The sequence below is a fragment of the Sarcophilus harrisii genome, chromosome 2, assembly GCF_902635505.1.
Source record: "Sarcophilus harrisii chromosome 2, mSarHar1.11, whole genome shotgun sequence".
NCBI lineage: Eukaryota > Metazoa > Chordata > Mammalia > Dasyuromorphia > Dasyuridae > Sarcophilus > Sarcophilus harrisii.
The window spans coordinates 245,948,123-245,970,045 of NC_045427.1; the positions used below are offsets into that span (position 1 = coordinate 245,948,123).

The 21,923-nt window shown below is 36.1% G+C and overlaps 1 protein-coding gene across 10 annotated transcripts in view; it reads left to right on the forward strand.

Moving 5' to 3' along the window:
* Positions 1 to 21,607, forward strand: part of TCEA2 (transcription elongation factor A2) — a 42,476-nt gene extending 20,869 nt beyond the window's left edge. For 3 of the 10 annotated variants that reach the window (XM_031951829.1, XM_031951831.1, XM_031951835.1), the window contains 7 exons: positions 135 to 268; positions 900 to 956; positions 13,526 to 13,680; positions 16,251 to 16,397; positions 19,496 to 19,567; positions 20,948 to 21,044; positions 21,138 to 21,607. In XM_031951829.1, coding sequence (XP_031807689.1) covers positions 135 to 268; positions 900 to 956; positions 13,526 to 13,680; positions 16,251 to 16,397; positions 19,496 to 19,567; positions 20,948 to 21,044; positions 21,138 to 21,592 — 1,117 coding nt within the window. In that variant the 3' untranslated portion in view covers positions 21,593 to 21,607. Of the gene's footprint in view, positions 1 to 134; positions 269 to 899; positions 957 to 13,525; positions 13,681 to 16,250; positions 16,398 to 19,495; positions 19,568 to 20,613; positions 20,665 to 20,684; positions 20,792 to 20,922; positions 21,045 to 21,137 lie in introns of those variants that run through there. The other 7 variants (XR_004231931.1, XM_031951832.1, XM_031951834.1 and 4 more) reach the window with 7 other exon arrangements.
* The last annotated feature ends 316 nt before the right edge of the window (positions 21,608 to 21,923 follow it).

Consider the following 21,923-nt stretch of genomic DNA (forward strand, 5'->3'; position numbering starts at 1 on the left):
AAAAACAACTGAGCAACAAGCAATGCTAATGTTTATTTAACTCACTTGGAATTATGCCTTAAGTCACATACCTTTACCATATTGTCCATGGTTGTCTCAATCAAAACATTCTGAAAAAATTTTTCTTTTTTTAGCTCCAACAAAAAGCAAGACCCACCGAGGACTCTCACCACTCCGAAAATTACTACCTTCCCTCCTATTCCCATAACCTGTGATGCTGTTCGTAATAAATGTCGAGAAATGCTGACAGCAGCCCTTCAGACAGACAGTAAGTGAAGAGAAGTAGAGTATCAGAGGTTGTGGCCACAGAAGGTTCCTTAATATGTGGGATCTTAAAAATTCCCCATTTCCCCCAAACACAACAGGGAAAGGCCTGAATCCTGAGACTATGCATCTAGGAACTCCTGGCATTTGGTAAATAAAACCCTTGGCTGTTCCAGTGAGATTTCATATAAAGGTGTTTAATTTCATAAAGTACTTTGAAGTTCTTGGCTGGAAGCTCCAAATAAAATTTTTATCATAGAGGATCCTATTTTCTGATGTTATGATGCCAAATCCAATTTAGAATGTAATGACTTTGGTCATATTTCATTTTAAGGGCCAAACTAATTAGAAGGGTTGATTATGTTGTCGTCATTTTAGCTCATGACAGATGGAAAGATTCAAGAGAGAGGACATTATAACCCTGACAGAGATCTGGATTGTGGAAATGGCAAAGAACTCAAAAATAAATCAGCTACACAGTTTGGGTTTGGCGTCAGCTATAAGTTATAGGCATCACTTTATTTCTGGAAAATGATGAATTAACTCAATTAGCTTCTCACAATGAAAAAGTTACTATTATTATTTTTTTCCTTTTCTGACATTGGTTGTTGTTTAGAACTGTCTTTTGTTTACAGATGACCATATTGCGATTGGTGCAGACTGTGAGCATTTATCTGCCCAGATTGAAGAATATATCCTTTGAAAGAAGGCTTGCCAGAAGGAGGCTAAGTAGATGAGTATTTGCTCCACAGCTAGGGAAGGAGTCGCAACTGGGCTTAATTATGTCTTAAGAGAGATGTTATCAACAGGTCAGGCCATTCCTATCCGAGCCAGAAGACTATAAAGTTAACATATTGTATAAATCTTTAGTTAATTCAGTTTAGTAACAAATGTTTTTTAAGTTCCTAATATGTTCAGGGTCCTTTGCTTAATGTTGGGATACAAAGATGAAAAGTGGACTAGTCCTTATTCTCAAGAGCTTACAATTTAGAGAAAAATGGTGATATATACAAGATGAATACAGATAAGTATGATGCAGAGTAGAATGTGTTATAGTCAAAGGAGAGATTCAGACAAAGAACTCTAGGAAAATTTGAGGAGTGAATGATGATTTTTGTTTAGGAGGAGCGGGCATGAGGGAGGATTTATTGTGGGGAGGATTTCAATAAGTAAAGATAAGGAGACAGTGCATTTCACTCATTGGTGATGGCCTGTGGCAGTGCATGGAGATGAGGAGGACAAGCTCAGAGGATAGAGTGTAGTTCATCCCCTATAGCTAGCTAATCAGTTGCCAAGGCTCTACCTTCCAGCAAATCTCTTATTCTTCTTCAATATCTAGCATTTACATAGAAGCTCTGGATTTTGGTTATAATGTTCCTGGGAATTTTCATTTGGAGAATAAAGGCTGATTGTTCTCCCCCTGCTCTGAACTCTGTGATTGCCTGCCCTGGGTTTAGGTCTGAGCAACAGTGCTAGATTGGGCTCAGTGCCAGTCAGCCAGCTGAGAAGCTCTATTGGCTTACACTGACAGAATTGTAGGCTTCCTTTTGGTTTGGTATTCCTACCCTCGTTATTCTTTTGCAGACTTCAAGGCCGCACTGTTACTGCTTGTTTCTGAAACTTCTCCTTGTTTGATATAGAATCCAGGGTCTGTCCTGAAGGTTTAAGGATGGGGCAGGAACAGGTCGTCTCTCCTCCTTATTCCACCCTGTTTCTGTGACCCAGAAATGGATACTAAGTGAACAGAAGTTGCTAGTAGGCACCGCTTAGGCTGGGATGGCTCTGGGGATGAGACCCCAATATGAGCCTGGGACCGCTTTTTGTTTTAGTGCACAGATTCTTCCTGTGCTCCATGCTAGACTTTGTCCCAGGGTTCAAAGACTTCTCTGTCTCCCTATGCTGATTTGATCTGGAAAGGTGATTTCTGACTTTGCCTTGAATTTCTCCATCAAGATTTCATCTGGTGTATATATGCAGAGAAGGTTTGGGGGAGAACTTGCTGTCCTGCTAGTTCAACATCTTCACTATGATTCCAGCAGTTCTATTTAAAAGATGCAGTAAGTTGTAGAGGGCTGAAACTCTTGAGTCATTGCACTGAGGTCGGTTCAAGCACTTAGGGCTAATTACTGATTAGACAATACTCTATGGCCATATGCTTGGAATATGGTCCTTCCCACTATCCTGTGCTGGCTCAATGATTGGTGTATGCAGAGGATTGTAGGAGGGACTAGGGGGTGTGGAGTAAGACTATCCAGAGTAACTCTTTGCGGTAGAGGAGGGAGAAGGCGGTTGTGGAGATTCTGCTTCCATCCTGTTCAATCCTGTGTCTAAAGACCAAGAATAAAGACTTAAGGACTTTTGCTTATCCAGACTCTGACTGATTCTGGGGTGTCCTGGGTGCTAGCGCGGTCGTCACAGTAAGTCTCACAAAAACATTGATTCACCTATAGCCAGGGGGTTGTGGCCCATGATGTTTCAGACCTTTTTCTCCATCACTTCTGTCTTCTTCTTTCATTCATGGCTCCTTGTGTATTTTTAGAATGAAATCTCTCTTTTTTTGCTTATTTTTAATACACATTGTTTTATAAATTTTGCTGGGAGAGAAAAATCAGGGCAAATGGAAAAAACCATGGGAGAAAGAAAAAAAAAAACAGAAAAAAGAAGTGAACATAGCATATATTGACTTACATTTAGGCTCCTTAGATATTTTTCTGGATGCATATGACATTTTCTGCCCAAAGTCTTTTGGGATTGCCTTGGATCATTGAACCACTGAGAAGAACCAAGCCTTTCATAGTTGATCATTGCACATTGTTGCTGTTATATACAATGTATTCCTGGTTCTGCTTGTTTTGCTCAGCATCAGTTCATGTAAATCTTTCCTGGCCTTCTATAATCATCTTGTTAATCATTTTTTATACAATAGTAATATTCCATTACCTTCATTTACCACAGTTTGTTCAGCCATTCCCACCTGACAGGGATCTACTCATTTTCCAATTCTTTGCTACCACAAAAATAGCTGCTACAACATTTTTGCACATATGGGTCCTTTTCCCTCCTTTCTGATTTCTTTGGGATACAGACCCAGTAATGGTACTGCTGGGTCAAAGGGAATGCACAATTTTATAGCTCTTTGGGCATAATTCCAGATTGCTCTCTGGAATGGTTGGATTATTTCATAACTCCACCAGCAATGCATTACTGTCCCAGTTTTCCCACATCCATTTCCTGTCCAACATCCTTTCCTGTCATCCTAGCCAATCTGAGAGGTGTGAGATGGTACCTCAGAGTTGTTTTAATTTGCATTTCTCTAATCGATAGTTATTTAGAACATTTTTCATATAATTATAAATGGCTTTAATTTCATCATCTGAAAATTGCCTATTCATATTCTTTAATCATTTATCAATTGGGGAATGATATGTATTCTTATAAGTTTGACACAGTTCTTTATATATTTTAGAAATGAAACCTTTATCAGAAATATTGGCTGTAAAGATTTTTCTCCATTTTTGTACTTCCCTTTTAATCTTGTTTCTGTTGGTTTTATTTGTGCAAAACTTTTTAAGTTTAATGTAATCAAAGTTGTCCATTTTGCCTTTCAGGTTGTTCTCTAGCTCTTCTTTGGTCATAAATTCTTCTTCCCTTCTTCAAAGATAAGATAGGTAAATTATCCCTTGTTCTCCTAATTTGTTTATTTATGGTTGGTATCAACTTTTATGCCCAAATCACGTTTATGCCCGTTTTGACCTTATTTTTGTATGAGGTGTGAGATGTAAGTTTATGCTGAGTTTCTGACATACTATTTTCCCAGTTTTCCTAGCAATTTTTGTCAAATAGTGAATTATTATTCCAGAAGCTGGAATTTGGGGGTTTATCAAATACTAAATTGCTCTATAGGTCTTGCTTATTGTGTTGTGTGTATTAAAATGAAATCTCTTAATGCTTCTTTTGTTATTTTTTTGTTTACCTTTCTTGTATTTTTTTTGTTGACAATGTTTGCAAAACAAATAATTCGTTCAGGTCTGGTTTTCTTTCTAGGAGTGCTTCAAACATCTTTATTGAAGTACATCTTTTTTTTTTTTAATTATTAATGGTTATACTTAGGTTTATAGGGTATATTAATGGGTTATATCTTCAATTCTTCTGCTGTTTGAAACATATTATTTCATTCCCTCATATGGTTTCTTGTAAGTACAGAATAATGTTATATTTCTTTCCTTTATTTTTGAAACTTTATGATCATTTGTAGAATTTGTTTTTTGTTAGTGGAATTGCAACATTTAATCACTGTGTGTTTTGGATGTGGCAGACGATTTTTTTTCCTGGAGGTCACCTTTCTGTGGGTTCTATCAATTGACAGTTTGTATCTGTGTTCAGAAGTTCTGGTTAAATTTTTTCAGGTTTTTTGAAGTTGACGTGTTTTTCTGGAAGGTCTATAATCCTTAAATTGTCTGCATCCTATTCTTATATTGATTTTATTTTGCTTGTATCGAGATTATGTTTTCTCTTAATGTTGCTTTTGGCTTCTCTTCCAGATTACTCTTCATTTTTTGTATTTGTATTCTTAATCAATTACTCTCTTCATTTCTTTGGTAAGATTTGGCACTGAGGACTCAACTTTTTTTGTTCTTTCAGTTAGTACATATGTGTAGTACCTATATTCCATTTTCATGATTCTTATTTCCCTTTTAAACTTCAGAAACATTTTTCTATTATTCCATATATATATATTTGAAATTCACAGGTTCCTCTGATTCATCAGGTGTTGATTCACTTTTCTTTATCTTATAATATTTTTCTTAGTTCTTAGAACTCTTTTGGAGAATTTGGAGATTATATTCCCTTGTTATTAATATCTTTCCTGTTGATTTATTGCTTAATGCTTAAGTTCTGTAACTGAATTTCCTTCCTCCTAAGATCTTTGATAAATTCATCTGTTTTCTTATTTTTCTCTATTACTCATTTTCTTATTCCTTCTCTTTTTATGGTGGTTTTCCAGGAATCTAGATCTCAAAAAGCCTCAGCCTCCCCTTATGCTAGACAGTTAACGTTTCTTCATTTTCAGTCTCTGTCTCAGGTGACTTCTGGAGATATTATAGAATTAGTTCCAGCTGGATGCTCTTTTCCTCAGGCTTAGTGGAGTGGCACACAGCCACACACACAGGTCCCAGTTTTCTTTTTCTTAGTTCCCAGCTAAACTCTGTTACAGCACATAACATTGCCACATTGCTGTTCCAGCCAGGACAAACTTTTGTTTTTTGACTTTCTATGGCACTGGGGGAGGAAGGAGTTTAGAGTAAAATTCTACTGCAAGCTCATGATTTAACTTGTGCAACCTTGCCTTAAACATGATGGGTTGTGGGGTAAGGAGTGCTCACTCAGCAATAAGGATTACTTTTTTTTGTTGTTGGTTCAGTGGATTACTGCATTGTTAAGTATTGTAGGTGGTGGAGGCAGCTAAATTGTTTTATCTCTTACACATAATTCTTATTTTGGAGAGTTTTCAGAGGTCTTGAATCTTTGAGAAAATGTCTAGTCTCCATCTTGATCACATGACTCAGAACTAATATTTAAAGTTCTTCACAATCTGGTTCCAACGTATATGTCCAGACTGATTTCCATTATTTCCCATCAAAGAGTCAGTGGGATAAGGGAAGCCAAATAGGCCTCCTTGCTGTTCTTTATATATGACAATGTAATTCTTCTTGGCCCTCTGTTTTGGGCTTCATGGCCTGAATGCCCTCTAACTCTTGTCCCAGCTCCTTTCAAAACTCAGTTTGAATTACTTTCTATATGAAGCTTTAATTCCTTCAGTTGTTACTGCTGTACCTTCTCTTAGAATTATTTTGTTTTTGTGTTGAATATATGTAAGCTCTTTAAAGGCAAGAACTGTTTCCTTGATGTCTTTGTATCCCTAGTGCTTTGGATAGTATCTGACATGTAGGTAAATAGTAATGCTCATTAAATTGTTGAATGATGTACAATGAAGCTGGAAAGGTAGGTTGGAGACATTATGGATGATTTTGAATGTTAGGCTCGGAAACTTGTATTTATAGACAATATGGAGCCATTTATAATTTTTGATCTGGAGAGTGACATTGTTAGATTTATCTCTTAGGAGGATTATTCTGTAGCAGTGTCAAAGAAGAATTGTAGAAGGAAGAATTTTTTTTTGTTGTTTCTTTTTTATTATTATTATTAAAGCTTTTTATTTTCAAACATATGCACAGATAATTTTTCAACATTAATCCTTGCATAGTCTTGTGTTCCAAATTTTCCTCCCTTTCTCCCATGGCAAGTAATCCAATATATGTTATACATGTTAAAATATATGTTAAATCCAACATGTAAACATATTTGTACAATCTATCTTGCTGCACAAGAAAGATCAAATTAAAAAGGAAAGAAAATGAAGAAAAAAACAAAATGCAAATGAACAACAACAAAAAGAGTGAAAATGCTATATTGTAATCCACACTTAGTTCCCACAGTCCTCTTTTTGTGTGCAGATGGTTTTCTTCATCACAAGATCATTGGAACTGGCATCAATCATCTCATTGTTGGAAAGAGCCATATCCATCAGAATTGATCATTGTATAATCTTCTTGTTGCCATGTACAATGATCTTCTGATTCTATTTGTTTCACTTAGCATCAGTTCATATAAGTCTCTAGGCCTCTAAAGTCAACCTCTTAATCGTTTCTTATAGAACAATAATATTCCATAATATTCATATGCCATTAACTTATTCAGCCATTCTCCAACTGATAGGTATCCACTCAGTTTCCAGTTTCTTGCCATTACAAAAAAGGGCTGCTGCAAATATTTTTGCATATATGAGTTTCTTTCCCTCTTTTAAGATCTCTTTGGGATATAGGCCTCGTACAAACACTTATGTATCAAAAGGTATGCACGGTTTGATAACTTTTTGAGCATAGTTCCAAATTGCTCTCTAGAATGGTTGGATCTGTTCAGAGTTCCACCAACAATGTAACAGTGTCCCAGTTTTCTCACATCCCCTCCAAGATATGTCATTATTTTTTCCTATCATCTTAGCCAATCTGAGAGATGTGCAGTGATAGCTCAAAATTGTCTTAATTTGCATTTCTCTGGTCAATTGTGATTTAGAGCACTTTTTCATATGACTTGAAATGGTTTTAATTTCTTCATCTGAAAATTGTTCATATCATTGACCATTTATCGATTGGAGAAATGGCTTAAATTGTTAGAAATTTGAACCACTTCTCTCGATATTCTAGAAATGAGGCTTTTATCAGAACCCTTAAATGTAAAAATGTTTTCCCAGTTTATTGCTTCCCTTCTAATCTTGTCTGCATTAGTTTTGTTTGTACAAAAACTTTGTAGCTTAATATAATCAAAATTATCTATTTGGTGTTCAATTATGAGTTCCAGTTCTTTTTTGGTCACAAATTACTTCCTTCTCCACAGGTCTGAAAGGTAAACTATTCTATGTTCTTCTAATTTGCTTATAATATCATTCTTTATACTTAGATCATGAACCCATTTTGACCTTATCTTGGTGTATGGTGTTAGGTGTAGGTCAATGCCTAATTCTAATTTTCCCAGCAGTTTTTGTCAAATAGTGAGTTCTTATTCCAAAAGCTGGGGTCTTTGGGTTTGTTAGACACTAGATTGGTATAGTTATTGACTATTTTGTCCTGTGAACCTAACGAATTCTACTGATAAACTTCTCTATTAGAGAAATCCAATATATGTAAACATATTTGTACAATCTATCTTGCTGCACAACACGAAAGATCAAATTAAAAAGGAAAACAAATGAAGAAAAAAACAAAATGCATATGAACAATAACAAAAAGAGTGAAAATGCTATATTGTAATCCACACTTAGTTCCCACAGTCTTCTTTCTGTATGCAGATGGTTCTCTTCATCACAAGATCATTGAAACTGGCATCAATCATCTTATTGTTGGAAAGAGCCATGTCTTCTCTATTAGAAAGTTTATCAGTGGAATTCATTAGGTACCAAATAGTACCAAGTAGTTTTGATGACCACTGCTTTATAATATAGTTTTTAGGTCTGGCACAGCTAGGCCACCTTCATTAGCATTTTCTTTTCATTAATTTCTTTGAAATTCTTGACCTTTTGTTCTTCCAGATGAATTTTGTTATTATTTTTTTCTAGATCTGTAAAATAATTTCTTGGGAGTTTGATTGGTATGGCAGTAAATAAGTAGATTAATTTAGGTAGTATTTTAATTTTTATTATATTTGCTCAAATATCAAAAAAAGTGATCAAATCAGATATCAAAATAAAAAATTTGATATTTTTCCAACTTATTAGATCTGACTTTATTTGTGTGGAAAGTGTTTTGTAGTTGTATTCATATAGTTCCTGATTTTCCCTTGGCAAATAGTTTCCTAAATATGTTATACTATTGACAGTTATTTTGAATGGAATTTCTCTTTGTATCTCTTGCTATTGGACTTTGTTGGTAGTATATAAAAATCCTGATGATTTATGTGGGTTTATTTTGTATCCTGCAACTTTGCTAAAGTTGTGAATTGCTTCTAATAGTTTTTTAGTTTATTTTCTAGAGTTCTCCAAGAATACCATCATATCATCTGCAAAGAGTGATAATTTGGTTTCCTCTAATTCCTTTAATTTCTTTCTCTTCTTTTATAGCCAATGCTAACATTTCTTTTTTCTCTTTTTTATTTATTATTATTATTATAGTTTTTTATTTACAAAACATGCATGGGTAATTTTTCAACATTGACTTTTGCAAAACCTCTGTTTCAACTTTTCCCTTCCCCCCACCCCCTCACTTAGATGGCAGGTAGTCCAATAAATGTTAAATATGTTAAAGTAAATCCAATATATGTTTATATATTTATACAGTTATCTTGCTGGATAAGAAAAATCAGATCTAGAAAGAAAGGAAAAAAACCTGAGAAGGAAAACAAAAATGGAATTGCTAACATTTCTTATACAGTATTGAATAGTAATGGTGATGGGGGGCAACCTTGTTTCACTCCTGATGTTATTGAGAATGGTTCTAGTTTGTCCCATTACATATGATGCTTGGTGATGCTTTTAAATAGATACTATTGATCATTTTAAAGAAAAGTCCACATATTACTATTCTACTTTAGTGTTTTTTAAGAGGAATGGGTGTTGAATTTTATCAAATGATTTTTCTGCATCTATTGAGGTAATCATTTGATTTTTGTTAGTTTGGTTATTGATATAATTAATTATGCTAATAGTTTTCCTAATATTGAACCAGCCCTGCTTTCCTGGTATAAATCAACTTGGTCATAGTGTATTATCCTAGGGATAACTTTCTGTAATCTCTTTGCTAATATTTTATGTAAGATTTTTGCACCAATATTCATTAGGGAAATTGGTCTATAATTTTCTTTCTCTGTTTTCATCCTATCTAAAGGAAGATTTGGTACATTGGCTCTTGGGAGTGTCTACCTGAGCGATTTTGTATTTAGTTGTATGATGGATAGAATTTCTCCCTCTCTATGTCCTACTATTGATGACTATGCTTGATGCACATACAGTACCTACAGTAGGACCTTTTGATTGGTAGTCGGACATGAGAGTTACTTATAATAACCTCTTCTGTTAATATATAGAATACACTTAGGATTGTTTATTTTTTTTCAAAGCCTTAGCTTTTTGTTTAGTCATATGACATCACAGGATTATAGACTGCTGCTATAGAATACAATCTCATTGTTGTTTAATGTGGAATGGAGCATATTTAGAGGTTTCCAGGTTGGTGAGAGAATTAGAGGCAATACCAAATGGGGATTGGTTGAAGTAATCTGAGGATGTTTACTCTGGAGAAGAGGAGATTTAGGGGACATGGAATAGAGATGTTTAAGTAATTGAAGGACCATTGCTCTTTCTGGATCCAGAACAAATCTAGCAACAGTGGGTGGAAGTTTTAGAAAAATAGATTTTGGCTTAATATGTGAAAACATTTCCTGATAATTAGATTTGTTCAAAAGTACATCATTTTCTTAGAGATGGAGTATGTTCTTCCTCACTAGAAGACTTTCAGCTGGATGATTATTTGTTGAGTTTCAAGTCAAAGTGCAATGTGTCAGTTATCATCATCATCATCATTATCATCATCATCGTTATTATTATTGGAAAGTTCTTTTTAATATGGTTTACATGGAAATATCCCATATTATTCTTTTATACTTAATGTTCCATAAAGTATTGTATATGTAGGTAAAAATAACTTATTTCTGTAGTTGAATAAAAGTATTACATTGTAAGTTCATCTTCTCTAGTCACTGAAAACTTCCTCAGTTCAGTTCTAGTAGCAGACAAGATAATAGGAATATCTGCTTTTGTATTTCCTTACATGATTTTGCTAAATTTCTACATTTTGAAAGCTTTTTTCTCCTTATGAATATTTAGTATAGCAATGTCTACTAAAATGTTACTTTAGAGTTTTTATTTATCAGAATTATATTTGGATGATTATGGATAATAGTTTAGTCTGAATCAGTATGGTTTATTGGTTGAGTTTTCTGTGTTTTTAGTTTGTGGATTTGTAGTTTGTCTGTCCAAGAAAGATAGCAAGCATTTTTGTTTTTCTTCCCTGGGTTATTTTTACCTTCTGAATTCAACTCTTCTTGTACAACAAGAGAACTGTTTGGTTCTGCACACATATATTGTATCTAGGAAATACTGTGACATAATTAACATGTATAGGACTGCTTGCCATGTGGGGGAGGGGGTGGAGGGACGGAGGGGAAAAGTTGGAACAGAAGTGAGTGCAAGGGATAATGTAAAAAATTACCCAGGCATGAGTTCTGTCAATAAAAAGTTATAATCATAAAAAAAAAGATAGCAAGCTTCTAATGTCTAATTCTAGCCATACGTCATGTATTTACAGATATTTAAAGAGTTTGATTCCACCTAGTGTTCCTAGATTTGCTCTCTGGAGTCAGACAGAATGATGACCCTTCAATTACTTTAACATAGCCCCCTAAATCTTTTCTTTTTCAGATTAAACATCTGGATAACTTAATTTCTGCTACTTCCTTATATAAGTCTAGGCTCCTTAAAACTAACTTTTATTTTTTTAATTTTAATTTTTTTATAGTAAATTTATTTTTAATATACATGGCTTTATGAATCATGCTGGGAGAGAAAAATCAGAGCAAACCATGGAAGAGATAAAAAAACAGAAAAAAGAAGTGAATGTAGCATGTGTTGATTTACATTCAGTTTCTTTAGTTCTTTTTCTGGATGCAGATGGCATTTTCTGGCCAGTGTCTATTGGGATTGCTTGGAATCACTGAAACACTGAGAAGAATCCAGTCTTTCAGAGTTGATTATTGCACATTCTTGCTATTATTATATACAATATGTAGCTGGTTCTGCTTGTTTAGCTCAGCATCAGTTCATATAAATTTTTCCAAGTCTTTCTAAAATCAGCTTGTTCACCATTTTTTATAGAACAATAATATTCTATTATCCTCCTATATCACTTGTTGAGCCATTCCCCAATTGATGGGCCTCTACTCATTTTTCAGTTCTTTTTAAAGGTAACTTTTATATAATTTCCAGGGATAATCAATTGGTCCTGAATTGTTATCATCAAGTCCTCTATTTCTCTAGTCAGATCCCCATGACTTGGTCATATATTTGACTCGTCCATGATTATTATTTCAATTTACTGTACTAATATATTGTAGTATAGTAATACTGTTATGAATATTTGGTTGGTTATGAATATTTGGTATGGCAATATCTGTCAAGAGTGTTGTTTCTTACATTTGGGGATTGAAATTATGTCTAGGTGATTGAGGGCAAAAATTTTGATTGTGACAAAAAGGTTTTGTATTTGTTTTTAAGCAGTTTCTTTTTTGAAGTTTTAAAGAAGTTTGGTATCTGCATTTGTAGTGCAAAGATCTGTTGTCTGCTAGTTTTTGAAGGACAGTTTGTTTCTTGTATTCAGTTTTGGCTACTTGATTATACCTTTCTGAGTGTTATATGCTAAATTTTTGGAGCTTGTAGGAATATGTTGTATGGCATCTTAATATTTTCTTTTGTTCTGAAATGCTATCTAAGGGAGTTTGGACTTGTTGATTGATGAAGATTTTGCAAGGAGACTGTGAAACATAACAGTAAGCTGCAAAAATTCAGCATCTGCTGAATACCTAGAAAAAAAATCAAATGGCCAGAATTACCCACTGGTAGCTTGTTATTCTTTATAATTTAGCAGACAACACACAGACACCCAGATACTTTTGAGAATTTATTATATCTCTACTAAACTCTACTAAAACCAATGCAACATTCCAGACAAAACCTTTCCTTTAAATTGCTTTGATATAATATTGATCCCACAGATTCGAGAAATTTTTTTAAAAGAAGTGTTTTTAATAGATGCTACATTACTATAGTTTCATTTCACTTAGTTTGAAGATTATGAAATAACTTTCAAAATATAAAGATCTAGCAGAAGAATTCAAAACCATGTGGGGACTGGCTGAGATACATAGCATTCATGGCTTCCTGTCTACTGCTGGAATTGTACTAAAGATACTTTCAGTGATCCCACAAAATACTTTTGTTCAATAACAAAAAGTAGTTATTTTATCCAGCAAGGCCAGAATCTGCAAAATATCAAATGTAAAAAAAAAAAAAAAGTAAATATTGACTTGTCACCAGAACTCATTCTATCTGAACACCACTGAAATAGATAAGAAGAATGACATTATAATAATATTATTATTATTATTATTGTTTTATGTGGTAGGTAAAGATCTTGTGTGACTCTTAGAAGCCTTTAGATGGGTAGTTAAGCTAATATGTGATCACTGAAAACATCAGCAATATTTTTTTCCCCTTGTTGGCAGAAAGTATATCAGTAGAAACTTAGGGGGAAAGGGGGAAAGAGCATAATTTGTATTTTTGTATTTTTGCTGCTTTTCTTTTTCCATTCCTAGGCAGGCTATCATATGAGTGGATGTGTCTTTTCTTTTGTTTCTTGATCTTAAGTAGGTTTTCCAGAAATATTTTTACTGATTGTGGTACATTCTTTCTGTTTCCAGTAAGATACTGTCCCTGTGTTAATCCAGTAGGTTTATAGAAGATTTTGTTAACTTTTTGAATATCAGATACAGCAAAGAGCATTTGCAATTTCTTATGCTAGAAGGAATTGATCTTTGATTCCTGAGGTAAAAGCAGGAACTTTCTCTTCATCTTATAAATCCTTAAATATGCTTGTACATATCTACCAAGATGTCAAGAATACAGATATGAAGTACAAAAACCGAGTGAGAAGCCGGATCTCCAATTTAAAGGATTCTAAAAACCCTGACCTGAGAAAGAATGTTTTGTGTGGAGCAATCACACCAGAACAGATTGCTGTGATGACCTCTGAGGTGAGATACAAAACTCTTCTCATTTCCACCCTTCTGCCCCCTTGTATATTGGCCCAATTGCTATTCAACTAAAACAATACTTGATAGATTATCCATAGAATTCCTTTTGCAATGAAATCATCCCAGCTCCTAGTTACTGTGAGACTCATTAGCCAAACAGGCCCATTCCTCAGCTTTAAGAGTAAAGGTCCTATGGAAGTCATAGAAATTATTATAAAGTGAGATTTCTTTTGTAGTGTGGATCATGGAAGTTAAGGAAAGCCTATTGAAAGTTTGGTAATTCCCAATAGTTCCTAGCTTAAAGCAATATGAAGCTACTACTGTTTCCATGAAAAGCATTGATGTGGTATTTAGAGGAATAATTCATTATGTATCCTTAAAGTATATAATACTTAGCAGCAGGGAAGAGAAATTTCACTTTTTTCCCTTTACAACTGATTTTTATTTTTTTTTAAGATTTAATGATATCCCTTTTGCTGGTCTTGTTTTAGACCAGTGTCAAACTCAAATAGAAATGGATCTCTATGGGCCTCGTTGACATAGAAAAGGGGATTAGAATCTTTCTGCTTGGTCATTGAAGGCAGAATGAGACTCAGCTGGTAGAAATTACAGAGAGGTGGGACTTAGCTCAGCATAAGGAAAACTCTCTAACAATTGGAGCTGTCCAAAAATAAAGGCTACGGTGAGGTCCTTCTTAATAAAGTGGAGGTTGGATGACCATTTGTCAGTATCTTGATTTTTATTCCAAGTATATGTTGGATTAGATCACTTTATGGGAGAGTCCTTTCCAATTCTAAAGTTCATTGTATTTCTCAGATTGTTATATTTTAAAATTCTTTTAGCAAAATTTGTAAATATTGCTAGGTTAAAAAGGAAAATAGGTCACCTTTTGCCAAAGAGGTGATGAACTTAAAATGTAGAAAGAAATTTGTATTTTCAGGGATGGCCAATGCGGGAATTTGTTTTACTGGACTATGTATACTTATGAAAAGTGTTTTATTTTTGTTTTTCTTGTTATTGTCATTCAGTAGGAAAGGTGCATATTGGGAGAGACAGATTATATGCATGAAAAGAAGAACAATTTAAAAAAAAGTAGGGTCCAATAGTAGTAAAAAAAAGTCTATAGTAGTGATTGCTCATTCTGGGTTTAATACTTCAGGAATTATGGCTAGAATTTCAAGAAGAATTGTTAAATTCTCAAAGATATCTCAAAATTTATATTTAGTGTGGAAATATGTTTAGAAGAATTGCACATGTTTAACTTATGTTGGATTACTTGCTGTTTAGGGAAAGGGGGTGGAGTGGAGGGAGAGAAAAAAACTTAGAACACAAGGTTTTATAAGGGTAAATGTTGAAAACTATTTGCATTTGTATTTTGAAATTAAAAAGTTATTAAAATTTACTAAAAATTGATTTTTAGTCTTTTGATATTAAAAAAAACCAGATTGCTCTTTTAAAAAGAACAAGGGGAGGGGACATTATGAAATTAAACAGGTGACTGGACTGTGATAAAAAGTGGTTGGGAAACTTCCTTCAGTGCTACTAAGTTGCTATGTGACCTCATTCTGTAGCTCTGGTAGATTTCTTTCCTGTCTCAATGTCCTTTAATAATTTTAGTATCATGTGGTTATATACCATGTGTCTTTCCTAAGCAACTTAATAAATATGTAGATTTTCTTTGTAGACTTTTTATATTCCTTGATCTATATAAGTAGAAGACTTTAAAACAAATATTAGAAGAAAAGTAGTTTGATCTTACAGATGCTTTTTAAGAATGAAGAATCTTAGAGACATGGCATACCATGTGAAGACTGGTGGAAGAAACAGGTAGTTTTAAAGCCGGAGAAGGAAAGATTTACAGGGGGTGGAGAATATGATTAGTTATCTTTACTTATCTGAAGGGCTATCTTGTGAAGGACAGATTATGCTTATTCATTTTGATCCCTGAGGGTCCAACAATGAATAGAAAATGAAGAGAGAGAGATTTTAGGGAGACTTTAGGAAGAAACTTTCTAATAAAGCTGTCTGCAAAAGCAGTTATCAGTAAAGGAAGTTGGGAGTTCCCCTTCTTTGGAAGTCCTCAAGCATTGTCCAATGGAAGATTTGTGAGTAATGTCAGAAGAAGGAGTTCTTATTCAGGTCCAGATTAGCCTAAGTCACTTCTGAAGTTCCTTCCAATTCTGATAATAGGATTTAGGGCTAAAAAGGGGGGCTTTAGAGATTCCCTTGTCCAATTTCTTTCTGTTATTCATGAGGAACCCAAGATTAGACAAATTCAGAATCCCATTAGTAATACTCAGACCGGAAATCTACTGTTTTTTCTATTATTACTACAAGTGATCCCTGCTATATTGTGACCAATTTGGCTGAAATCCATGTAGAGATAACATTTTCTCTTCCTTAAAAGTTCACATGATGAAAATATATATAATGCCCAGGTTTCAGCTAAAAATATTGGGAGTTTTTGTAGCTATATTATCTTTAACAGAAGTATGTAACATACAATTCATTTCATGTTACCAGAACTTGGATTTTAGAACTGTTTTAGGCACTGTTTTTCTACCTTACAGGAGATGGCCAGTAATGAACTAAAAGAGATCAGGAAAGCCATGACCAAGGAAGCCATCCGAGAACATCAGATGGCAAAGACAGGCGGCACCCAGACAGATCTTTTTACATGTGGAAAGTGCAAGAAAAAGAATTGCACTTACACTCAGGTCAGTATCTTCGTTCTTGGCACAGGTTAGCAAGGCTATGATTGGGTGTGGCACTTGGAACGGAATGGCAGATGTAACAGGGCAGGGCTTCACTACCTTATTGGTAAAAGCAATATATTAATGTAGCTTTTAAGAATGTGAGTTTGTAATACTATCATCCAAAGCATCCAGATTTTGATAGTTTTAGTAAAACTGCTCTTACCTGTTTTGCAGGCTCGTAGTTTCCTGCTCAATTAGAATTTTTTTTTTCATTAAAGAAGTGGGGGGAAGATCTGTTGTAAGAATATTACACTCAGATCTTGCCCTTCCAATCGTAGTACTGGGATATATCCTTAGGAGGGAAAGGGTAAGTGGAGCTGTCAATATGTGCTTTTGATTTGAATGAAGGACCTACCAAAGAGTTTAGGTGTTTCCCACCGTTTCTTCTCCTCCCTATTTGAGGAGTCTTCCCTCCTGATGCTCCAGAGAGGAGAGCATAAGGCTCCTTTGATTTCCTGAGTAGGTCCTTTGTCCCATGGAAGGCAGGCACACAGTGCCTTCTACAGCAAAGACTTCAAGGTAAAATAATGATTTTTATCTAATAGTCTATGCCGTCCTTTATGGCAAAAGTTTTTACAAATAAGTGGTTTTATGTGCACAAATACTGTTTTGAGAACCCGGATTATAGCTGAATTGTTGCAGATATTTTGTTGTGTCCAAGATACATAACAGGAGAAGAGAAGAGAAGTAGGGATAAAGATACTGTACCTTTGGACTCTTCAGATTGAATGTCACATGGTGAAGTGGCTTATGCACCGATGTCTTGATATGGCTTTGTTATGCTTACAACTTTTATTCAATCAAATTTGAACCTGGTACTTGGGTGAGTCATCTGAAACTTCTGAAAGGAAACATCCTTATTCCACTCCCCTCCTAGAATTAGGTGGTCTCATGTCATTTTCTATTCAGCTTAATGAACATTTAATATACTTTAAAAATGCCTTCCTACTGCCAAGCATTTTGCTAGGTCCAGAATATACAGAGACAAAAAACAAGACAGTCCCTGCCCTCAGGAGCTAGAGAGACGGTGAAAAGAGCACTGGACTGGGAGTCAGGAGATCCGGGTTCTAGTCCTGGCTCTCTCACTAACTGGCTGTGTCACCTTGGGCAAGTCATTTACTGATTCCTGCTTCATTTTCCTCATCTATAAAATGTGGGAGTTGGACTAGCTGACTTCTGAGGTGCTTCCAGCTCTAAAGTAATATGATTTTATGATTCAAGTTCTGTGGTTATTTTCTCAGGTGAAATTCTTAGTCTCAAGTAAACTGTGGTTCTTTGGTTGGGGGGTACATAAATGCCCCATTATTTCAAAGGTTGGGTGTGCTGTAATAGGAATAGTGTTCAACCAGTAGGGGTGCACATGGAAGAGTGAAGATGCTGGCAGGGGAGGCTAGGACCTGCATTGCAGTATGGCCTGCACAAGAGGCCATGCTGAGCTCCCTGGTGCAGCGGCAAGAGGGGACAGAAAGAAAGCCCTCGAACACGGAAGTGGAAGATACTCGTGGTCAAGAGGTTGGGGGAGCTCAAGAGAACATTTGGATTCCAAAGAGATGTTGGGAGGCCCTTGAAAGCACAAAGGTAAGAGACAAGAGTGTCAGGGCAGCAGCTAAGGCAGAGAAGTAAGATGTAAGCTTATATCAGGCACTGTGGAAACTGAGATGTCAGTGTTTGTGCAAGGACTTAGAGATTTATTCTCCCTCGTTCCCAAGACAGCCTTCTCCTGCCTGTCATTTATACTTGGGAAATTAACATTTTTTTTCTTTGCCCCTAGAGGATTCAGACAGCTTTATTAGCAGTAACTAGGTTGGTTTGGTTTATATTACATTGGAATAATTGGTTGCTTATGAGTCTCAGTGTTTGAGTGGGAATACTAAATTTAATTATTACCTTGTTCTTTTTTCCAGCAAGAAGCTTGACTCATAAGGAAGGTACAAGGGCCAAGGGGCCTTTAGGAGGGAGAATTTAGGGGTCTCCATCCATCTTCTGATTCCTAAAATGTTAAGAGATGGCATACAATTTATTCAGATGGATCCTTGTCAAAAAAAAAAATGCAGTTGTTAACTCTTTCATCCAGTAAAATGGGAATTTGAGAATCTGTTGAATGTCTAAGCATGTTCCTAGTTTCCTGTTGTCCACATTCATTGCACTTCAGAGTTAGATGCTAGAACCTGGGGCTATCAAATATGAAATCCCTCATCTGTAGAATTCATTGCTAGGAATTCCCTTTAAGAATGAAATTGGCTGTTAGACTGGCCTGATCATAATACCAAATATTTCTAGTAAACAGAAATATACCACCACCCCACCCTTTTTGCTCTCCCAGAGTTCCAGATGTTGAAACAAACATAAGCTTGCCCTCATATAGTGTGACTTTTTTCCAAGATAGATTGAGTGTAGGGTCTATAGCTGAATTACCCTGACCTGGAAATTCTCACTCTCAGAAAGAACTAAACCCCCTCTATTCCCAGCAAAATGGGATCAGAGGGTCAGTGAGGGACTAGGTCGGCTGTTTTTGAGCTCATGGAGATTGGCACCCAAGGACAATTGTTGTTTTTTCTAGTGGTGATCTTAAATATCTTGATTTATAAATCATTTTTCTTCCCAACGAGCAAAGTACTTTGCAGATGTTATTTCTATGATCCTTTCAGCCTTTCTGTGAGGTGGGAAAAGGCAGGGATCTGCAGAACATTTTACAGTGGGGAATTTAGGGGCAGAGAGATGTCAAACAACTTGCCCAGAGTAACACAGCAAGCCAGTGGCAAAACCAGAATTAGAAATCCATTCCCCCTTTGTATTGTAGCTATAGTTTTCTGTTTCATATGGGAAGGAGGAGGGTGGAAGTGGTACTGTCTATTAATATTAATTGTCAGAATTAAAGAGTGAAGCTCCTTAATAAATTTGTGATCTCCAGTAAAACCGTGTCCTCCCTTTAGCAAGTGTGACTGGTATTTTGTCCACTGGTGCTCTGCCAGCCTAAAGGGCTCCACCTTGGGGAAGGATTATATGTATAAATGTGGAATGCTTTGTGATTCTCCTTTGTTTTCTCTCCATTCCTATAGGTTCAGACTCGAAGCTCTGATGAGCCTATGACCACCTTTGTTGTCTGCAATGAGTGTGGAAATCGTTGGAAGGTAGGACATATCTTTCCGTGATGAAGGTCTTGGGGACAGTGGGACACGAATGATCTGAAATCTTGCCCTCCTCCCTGCCCCACTATACCTGGCTCCCTCAGTAGCAGGGATTGCAGACATGTGCCACTACTCCTGGCTCCATATGAGTCCTTTTCACTGAGAACTGGTAGAGGTCACTTTATCAGGTAGGGGCAACCAAGCCTCAAGTTCTGTTCATGTGGTTTCCCTGTCTTACACACTGGGTTACTTCATAATAGTGTTTTTTAAAAAAGTAAAATTTATTGCTATCTTTTGTTTTTATATCATCTAAATTTCCCCTTGTATTTATAGTAGTATTTGTATGTGTGATATGTCTGAGCTGCAAAAGATGTTTTGGTCAATTTTGCCTGTATGGTTGGGAGTGGGGTGGGGTGAATGGATCAGTAATTAAGAGCTGGAAGTTCCTCTAAGAACCCAGTCCTGAAGATCAGGACCTAATATTGCTGGCTATCTTCTCCCTTCAGTTTGCTCTAGGTTCTCAGCTTCACAAAGTCTAATGAAAATAAATACATCTATATGACCTTCACTACTATGGGATAACTCCGCATCATATACATATATACATATATCTACATATCTATATACATTCACATGGATATTATTATCCCTTTACACACACACACACACACATACACACATGCACAAACACACATGCACGCATACACACATAGTAGGAGATTGTGTAATCACATTTTGTTTCCTGGGCTGGTTTACATCCTTATAGTCATTTTTCTTGGAACCAGGTAGTTAGAAACCAGAAACCATTTTTTCTATGCAGCAATCATACTTTTGCATTGATATAGACATATGTCCAGTCTTCTTTCTTGTTCCTTTCTGTATGTAAGAGCTTCCAGAAGGTATATTTGGTTACATACATGAATACTTTTTCTTATTCGCCTCCATAGATTAGACCTTCAGTTGAAATGCTTTATTTCTTTTCCTCTCTTTTCTTTTCCCTGTTGTTATTCTAAACCTTGTCCTCCTGGTTCTCATCCTTGAACTACTAGATCCACTGGTGTGGCAGCTCAGTTTCTCAGAGCTAGTTTACAATTTGCATGTGGCTAATGTCAACTCCTAGGAAACTCTGGACCCTTATCCTGCTCTGATCTGCAGTTGCCAACTGCCCCCAAGAAGACCCCCGTTTTCCCAGGTTGTCACTGTCACAGCCAACTTCTCAGAAAACAGGTGGGAATTTGTTCATCCCCAAATGGCAGGGCTGTGTCTTTCTGTATTTTTTTTTCTTCTTGCTTTTTGGCCAGTCACCTTAGTCAGCTTAAGGTTTGATTTGGAATTGATCAGTGTGCCTCTTTTCCCAGCAGTCTCAGTAGTTTTCCCCTGTAGGATGGAGCCAATGTATTGCCCCTAATCAAGGGAATCACTTCTGGTACCTGCCAGCTCCATGTGCAGTGGTGTGAACTGTATCAAATCACCCAGCCAGGTGTGAAGCTTTCCTCAAGCTTGGGCCTGGGTACTTTGGCTATGGGGATATTTTGGGGGGGGATGGCATTGACATTTTCTTAATTTCTTTCAGTTCTGTTGAGACTTTGCAGAATGGAACAGCAACCATTGAGCCAGGATGGGCCCACCTTCACGTTCTCTCTAGCTTCTAAAGCAGTTCTGTGCTGTCTTCCCCAAGTTTCCTTTGTCATGAACACATCCAAGAGCCGGGTGTTGCTGTGCCGAAGGCTTAACCTCGACCTCCACGTATGCTCTATTGAAATCCATCAGCTGTTAGGGGCCCCAGGAGGGCGGGCAGAGAGCCTGTCCACACAGCCTGGCCATTTCAATGGTCTCATTCCAGTATGTATCATTATTTGTTTTCTTCCAAATAATAATAAACATTTTCTTTTTGTCACTTTCTGCTATTACTTTGCCCTTTTTCAGTTTCTTGATATGTCTGGATCTGTGATTCCAAGAGCTTATAAAATACCTTATCTGAGGCACAGTAGGTACTGCAGTCAGGGTACCCTGGCCTACAAGGCCTAGTACCAGGCTGCCCCAGTTCTACATAACATCTCAGCAAACTCTGGGCTGAATTTTTGTTAATGCAGAAAATATTGAATCTCTAAGGTTCTCAGTCCAACCAGAGATTACCTGTCCAGCACAGAGCTGCAGCCTGGATAGATAGTTTGGATTCAGTGAGTCTCCTTTTAGGATCAAAGAAGAGATTCTGTTGGCTCCTGGTACAAGTTCTGTTTGAACATACCAACCTGGCAGCTACTTTGGATACTTGTTTTAGCTTTTCTGCTCATGTGAGAATACTTGGCCCTTGAGGGCCACATATTGTGCACATGGAGTCTGGGGATCAGTTTGTATA